General features: G+C 39.7%; 1 protein-coding gene across 1 annotated transcript in view; it reads right to left on the reverse strand.

Moving 5' to 3' along the window:
* Positions 1-1,319: 1,319 nt before the first annotated feature.
* Mttp (microsomal triglyceride transfer protein) overlaps positions 1,320-7,946 on the reverse strand; it is a 50,061-nt gene continuing 43,434 nt past the window's right edge. The window contains exons 17-18 of the mRNA XM_008826171.2: positions 4,064-4,234; positions 1,320-2,641 (exon numbers count right to left, since the gene is read on the reverse strand). Coding sequence (XP_008824393.1) covers positions 2,470-2,641; positions 4,064-4,234 — 343 coding nt within the window. The 3' untranslated portion in view covers positions 1,320-2,469. The remainder of the gene's footprint in view (positions 2,642-4,063; positions 4,235-7,946) is intronic.

Genomic DNA, 7,946 nt, shown 5'->3' on the forward strand with positions numbered 1-7,946 from the left:
AGCAACTTGTCATGGACGTTTCTGCAACTCAGGGCAGGGAATGACAGTCACAAGTCACTGAAAAGGAGCTAGGCTTGTAGGCAGACCCTGGCTGGCAGAGGCTGGAGACCTACCTTAGAGGACCACACAGCTTCCAAGCATCTTCACAACACAAAGTCTTTCTCACTTTTGAAGCACTAAAATGGCCAGAACTAGAGGACTGTATGAGGCTCAAAGTTATTTTTCTGGCTCTAATACCTAATTTTCAACCCTGGAATATATCCCATTTCTCTTACATTTCTATCTTGTTCATCTAAAAATGAGTTGCTCGGGACTGGAGAGATGGCTCAGCAGTTAAGAACACTGGTTGTTCTTGCAGAAGACCTGAGTTTGAATCCCAGCACCCACATGGCAGCTAACAACTGTCTGTAATTCCAGTTCCAGGGCATCTGACAGCCTCTTCTGTCCTCCGTGGGCATTGCACAACATGGATGTAGTTACCTACATGATACACATAAAATAAAAATAATAAATAAAAAAATAAAAAATAAAATAAAAATGAGTTGCTATCTACCCTAGGCATCTGGGTTCTTGTTTCTAATTATTATATTCATTTATGTGTATCTACAGGTACCTGGAGGCCAGAAGATAATTTGGGGGAGTCAGTTCTCTCCACTATGTGGGTCCCAGGGATAAATCTCGGGTGGTCAGCCTTGGTAACAGGCACCTTTACTAGAGCCGTCTCAACTGGCCCTGGATTCTTGTCTCTTTGGAACATGGCAATGCTAAGTGCCACCTGGTCTCCAGTGAGTGGCCAACACAGGCTCAGCCAGTCAGATTGGCAGATGGGTCATGGCAATGCTCTTGTGCTCAGGCCACCACTGCCATCCGTCCCTAGGCAACCAATCCTTCTGCATTCTACAGAGGCAACCTATGGCTTGTTAGACAGGGTTGGCTATAGTTCCTCAGCCCAAGACATCTTCAGCTTGTGCCCCATCTTACCTGCCCACCTGCAACATCAGGGCCTCCTAGAAGCCAACACCACCACCTACCACATTCCCACCCACCTTCTGCTTCCGGCTCCTTTCTCCCTGTTTGGTAATGAGATAACAAGTCTGTCAATCTCCAGTGTTACTGAAAACTGGGGGTTGTGTGCTGTTTTCAAGTTGCCAGGTCCTGAAAAGGTTGCACTCTGGGGATTTTCAACAGAGAGCTGACTGCCCATCTAGAGATTCTACCTCCTCGGCTTGAAGCAGAGGCTTAGCTCTGTGTGTCCCTGGGTTCAGAAATGGGTAGGATCAAAGAACCATGGATTCAAAGTAATAAAATACAAAAGGAACTCAATAAAATTTCCATGAATTTATTTCATCACAGTTTATTTTCAATTTCAGCCAAACTTTCACTTTATGTGTGTTTAGTGGACAAACAAAACCTGACTGACATTTGATGGGAAGTTTATTACAATAAACACATGTTTTATTAATAAATATGTTTAAGTGTTTGGCACAGACTTTTAATTCATAAAGGTAGCCAATTCAATTTCACATTTTGAAATAAAAATCCACTGGTTTTTTTGAAGCAGTCTTTATTGGATATTGAGCAAATTGTAGTCAGAAAAGGCTGGAGCTTTTACCACCACACAAGCGAGGCAGAAATAAAGTGATGACCACACACGGATGTCCCTTATGAAGAACAGTGTACCATGTTGCAGACTCAAAGAGACATAGCTTGAGAAAGTCAGATAAACAGAACAAAATTCAATTTTCTTATTCCCTTATACTAAATCCAAAAATTTCAGGCTGAATGTCTTCCAAGCAGTCTCACTGCAGGGTCGGCAGAAAAATGATACAGTACAGCATCCCTAATTTTATGTGTCTCCTACCTCTATGTGTAATAAAACTAGCTATAACAGAAAGCATAAATATTGGTTCTTGGCGTTAACTAACAAAATTCTTTTAAGAGTCTTGCCTCCACCCTTTCTCTGAACCTTCTAACATACATTAAAAATGAAATGAAACGGAAAGAGAAAAGGAAAGAAGGGAAAAATTGCTTCCTTGGTTCCTCCCTCTGGCCCCAGTTAGGCAATATGCTACATAGAAAGCAAGTTTAAGGTTCCGCCAAGGGCTTCATACACATTGGCTGAAAATTGCTGAATCAAATTAAGATTTACCTGAGCGTTTATGGTTTTAGGTTTTTGTCTTTGTTTTCAACAAATACTAGCTTCTTCTTAGAGCAAATCAGCTTCACTGTACTCATGGGACTTTTTCAAGGTACAAGAAAAAGTAGGAATGTTGTTGCGAGTGTCGAATGGTGACTGAGTGACACTCTGGGTACATCCTGAATAGGCTCAATTGAAGTTTTCCATCGCTTTTTACAAAACTCTTAAATACAGGTAAATATGTAAACACTGTGCTCTCAGCAAGGACTTAGGCATATAAAAGTGTTTCACTCTCATGGAAACGAATTCAAGGAAAACATCACCCATTAGCTTCAAAACCATCCATCTGAGTTACTCTCTGGTTGTGGGGGGAAGACCATGTTGCACATTTCAGAATTCTCCTGATGGAGAGGGAGTTCACATCCTGAGATCAGTCTTTCTTTTCTTTTCCGAGAGACATAGCCTCTGCCTGTGGACAGCCTTTCGTACTTGGTCTCAGATTGCCTGTATAACAAGAGCAGCAAGGACAGAGTTACATTTTGAAGCCACCCACACCTGTCCCAGACACATTTTTGAGCGTGTACTTGAAGCTCTGTCCTAAAGTGATTAGAGAAAGGAGTTGAGGCTGACCATTCTGTAGCTCCACTCCCACGATTTTCTTTTTATATCTGTAGATACATTGTGAATGACTGGAATATGGGAGTCCTGACATGCTTTTTTTTTTTTTTTTTTTGGAATGAAGGCCTGAATTCCTTTCATCTCTTCAGGGATGCTGTTAAGCTTCACAGGCTTTGCTATATCTTCCAACCCTCATTCCAGAAGCCCCACCTTGGGGCCACTCCCCTTCAATGTAGTGAGTCCAACAGGATTTAAGAGGAGAATGTTGACAGAGAAACATTTCCAGGCTGTGGCCCAAGTAAAATAGTGAACCAAACCAGCTAGCCATGTGGCTGGGTTAGTGGTCACTACATTTTCACCACGAGCAGGCTGATTTTTAAAAATGTATTTATGGGGAATATTTCCAGACACAAATTAATGTTCTAAGTGTAAACCATTATTATTTATTCCATGAAAATATAACTCACTCATACTGTACTTGAATTATTGGTGCATTTCTTAAATGGATTTTGAAATACCAGTAAACTGTTCAACTTTGGCCTGATTACACAGATGATGTAAATTGTGATTTGCTATTTCAAGAGTACGAATTATCTTATGGTTACACAGTGTGCCAAGGGGACCTAAGGAGGAGTTGGTGTTACCTAAATTCAAATCATCCTAGCTCTGTGGGATAGTACATTCTGCAAAGAAGGCTACTAGGTGTGAGGGTGCATTGTTAATGCATGTTAGACTCTAGAATGGAAGAGAACTTATGAAGTTATGTAGGCAATGGTATATTTGATTTTTTAGGCACTAAGCTTTCTAACACTTTTTTGGGGGATGGGTCTTTTTGAGACAGGGTCTTCCTGTAGCCCCAGCTGGTCTGGAACTCACTATGTAGACAAGGCTGGCCTCAAACTCACAAAGATACCCCCACCTCTGCCTTCCAAGTGCTGGGATTAAAGGCGTGCGCCACCACACCTGGCTCTAACATATTTTTTGGACAGCAAATGTATATTTGGTATTTTTTTCTCAAACTCTGTGGCAACTCTATAGTAAGTCAGATCCCTTTGTTTCCTTAAAAAGTTATTTCTGGGTTAAATTTGATTTAATTCTATGTGAAATGAACTAATCATTAGAGCTGGTTGGTGTCCTAGATGCTGAGTTTTCCTTGTTTTATCAATTGTTCTTTTACTTCTTTAAAGAAAAAGTTTACATAGTCACTACTGTTTTCTTTTAATTATGATACTGAGTGCTAAAACTTGAATGCCAGTTAACTGGTGAACTAGGGATGGTTCTGGGAACTGCCATGGGTACTCATCTTACCTGAATGGAGCTTCAGACCTATCCATCTGCATACAAACTAAGAACGGGTACTGAGAAAACTGCACCGTCGAGATGAACTCCAGGCCTGCCTCTGTCTCCACTCTGCTCTCCAGGCCGGCTTTCACAAAGGAGGAGTCCACCGTGACATCAGTGGTTATTACCACCGCCACCCTAAAATTTTGAAAGACATCTCTTAATATCAAATTTAACTGAGCAGGACTAACAGACCTTCACTGAGTTTCAATTCATGACTCCAGCGTCTGGGAATAAACACTTAGAACCTGAGAAGTAACCTAAATGTGCTAAAAGTCCTATTGGAATCAGGGCCAGATGTTGCCAGAGATTGGCCATGGAAGAGTCACTCCCTCCTGGGCATCTCTTCCATCCAGTTGTAGACATGGGAGATAGGTGTATTTCACAAACACCAGCATTTGGCACCAAGATGAGACATGCCTGGAACCCAGTCCTCTCCCAGCCCCAGAAATACTCAAGATATCTTAAAAAGTATAAACACACCAAGAAGACAATTGGCATTTATAACAATTTTCTTGCTATCTATTTCTATTGGCCTAAAGTTAGATATTTCAATTTCATTTCATCACGTTCTCCAAAGGGTTTCTAGAGGCATGTCTGTGGTTGCTAGGATGCTTGAAGGAATGCAGTATGGCAAAGGACATTCCTCTAGTAGTAGGATGTGTACAAATAGGGTGGGATCAACAATGCTCATCTAGAAAACTAGACAGACATTGGATGACTGGGGGATGCGGCTTACACAACAGTGAAGAATATTAAAACTTCTTATGAAAGTTTGGATTTCTCTAAGTAGTTGTAGATTTTAAAGTAAATGATAGGAAACTACTCCCAGAAGGAAATCAGACTCCTATGTCCACACTTTTTAAAGAGATATTAATTTTTCCAGCAAATTAAAGATGCTACTGCTGTTGTTTTTAGTATAAAACAAGTTGGAGGGTTGTTTTAATCTTTGAATTCCTTACAATAACCTCTACTGCCTTATACTCAAGTAAAGCGTAAATACAATGTATCAGTTAAGTGAACGAATGAGAAAATGGAAGCTGGAAGACAGAGTACAGTAGAGTTAGGGAGTTAGAGTTACAATATGGACGCTAGTAGAGATACTTAGGACTATTACCAGGTGTGGTGGCACACTCCTTTAGTCCCAGCACTTGGAAGGCAGAGGCAGGTGGACCTCTGTAAGTTCAAGGCCAGCCTGGTCTACATAGTGAGTTCCAGGACAGCTGGGGACTACAGGGAGACCCTGTCTCAAAAATACCAAAACAAAACAAGATTTTATGGGGGTGAATAGTGTCAAAATACTCAATAAATTTGAAATAAATTATTCTTTTGAAATTCAACACTATGTACAATAGCTATGCACCAATACAAAGAAAAACTGAAAATAAAAAGGCAGATTTTGTTGTTGTTGACTTCTCCCTGCGAGGAATTCAACTCATCTTAATTTACAGAAATTTCTGTTTGAAAAGAAAAGAAAGACACTGCGCTGGATAGCTTTAGTGTCAACTTGACACACCTGGGTTGAGGGAGCCTCAATTGGGTTAATGGCCTCCATGGGACTGGCCTTTGGCCCTGTCTGTGGGGCATTTTCTTGACTGTTGAGTGATGTAGGAGGACCCAGCACACTGTGGACTGTGCCACCCTTATGCAGGTGGTCCTGTACTGTATAAGAAAGCAGGCGGAGTATGAGCCAGGGGAACAAGCCAGTAGGCAGCGTACCTCCATGGCCTGTGCTCCAGGTTCCCTTGATGATGGACTGTGCTGTAAGCCAAAGAAACCCTTTCCTCCCCAAGTTAGTTTTGGTCAGAGTGTTTTGTCACAGAAGCATACTAGAGCAGGCACCTATCTTGAAGCTATGGGGAGCTTCAAGCTATCTTGCCTGTTTGATTTCTGGTCCTTTGGTTACTTTTAGTAACACTGTGTGTCACCCTTCCCCCAAATATTCTACTACTGATTGTCCTTAGTTATTTCATACATGCTCAAAATAAATACAAATGTATCATTCTCACCCCACTTCTGTCCCATCATATTTCTTTTGAGACAGAGTCTCACTACATAGCCCTGTCTGGCTTGGAACTGTACCATATTTTTAAACATACTAAAAGGTAAAGGTAAATTACATTTACATTTAATTTTCTTCAATTTGGTAGTAAACAAAGGAGTAAATATTTTAGTTATCGGTGGTTTAGGGACATTTTATTTTCAAAGTAAAACACTGTCACAGATAGAAAAACTAAAGATGCTGAGAAAAACAATTACTGATGAAAAAATTGACTCCTAACATTTAATATTTGATTCTGTATAGAACAGATTCATCTTTTTGAAACTGAAGAAGACTTAGAAGATAGAAAGGTCTACCATGCAAATGGATTAGGAGAATTAATATTGTGGAAATGGCAATACTACCAAAAGCAATCTACAGATTCAATGTGCTTTCAATTAAAATCTCAATTCCATTCTCAACAGAAATAGAAAACACAATCTTAAAATTCATATGAAGAGATCCCAGATGGCCAAAGCAACCAGAGCAAAATGAAGCATCCTGAAGATATCATTATGCCTGATTTAAGTTATACTATAGAGCTGTAGTAACAAAAACAGTGTGGTATTGGCACAACACAGACACGTAGAACAATGGAACAGAAGTTGGATCTAATTATAAACCCATGCAGCTACAGCCATATGTACAAGATTGAAACTGGATCCCCATCTCTCACTCTCTACAAAAAAGAACTTCAAATGGATCAATGACCTTAGGGTAAAACCTGAAACTTTGAAACTCTTAGAGGAAACAGTAGGGAAAACACTTCAAGATATAGTCACAGGAAAGAATTTCTCAATAGGACTCCAGTCACTTAGGAAATAATGCTAACAATCGAGGCCTTGTGGAATTAAAATCTTGTCATAGAAAATGATAGTTAATTAAGTGAATTATGGACTAAGAGAACAATCTCTGTTAGCTATATATCTGACTGTGGATTAATACCTAGAATATACAAAGAACTAAAAACACATATCAAATCAATCAATAAATAGGCAAATGAACAAGAAACATATGAGAAAATATTCAATCTTAGTATTCATCAGAGAACTGCAAATAGAAACTACACTGAACTTTCATTTCACCCTTATCAGAATAGTTGTCTTCAAGAAAACAAATAACGGGCTGGAGAGATGGCTCAGCAATTATGAGCACTGGCTGTTCTAGCAGAGGGCCTGGGCTTGGTTCCCAGCATCCACATGGTGACTAACACCCGTCCATAACTCCAGTTCCAGGGGATCTAATGCCCTCTTCTGACCTCCATGGACATTGCACAACATGGGTGCACTTACATACATGCAGGTAATATACTCAATACACATAACATAATAAATAAAAATTTAGAAAGAAAATAAATAACAAATTTTGGTGAGGACACCCTTCTACACTGTTGAATGGGAATGTAAACTAGTCCAGACACTGTGGAAATCAGTATGGCAGATTCTCCAAAAACTAAAAATAGATCTACCATATGATCAACCCAGAGCACTCCTGGGTATTCACCCGAAGGACTCCAAGTCAACATATCACAGAGATAGGTGCATATCAGTGTTTTCTAAAGCAGTATTCACAACAGCTATATTAAGGTGTCCATCAACAGAGAAATGGATAAAGAAAAATGTGGTACATGTACACAATGACATTTTTTCACTCATGAAGAACAAAGGTGTGTCATTTATAGGTAAATAGATTCAATTGGACACAATCATATTAAGCAAATTAAGCCAGACTCAGAAATAAAAATGTTGTATTTTTTGTCTCATTTGTGGTTCCTAGATTTTATATGGATCCATATAATTATATATATAT

This window comes from Nannospalax galili, unplaced genomic scaffold, assembly GCF_000622305.1.
Source record: "Nannospalax galili isolate Female #2095 unplaced genomic scaffold, S.galili_v1.0 scaffold189, whole genome shotgun sequence".
NCBI lineage: Eukaryota > Metazoa > Chordata > Mammalia > Rodentia > Spalacidae > Nannospalax > Nannospalax galili.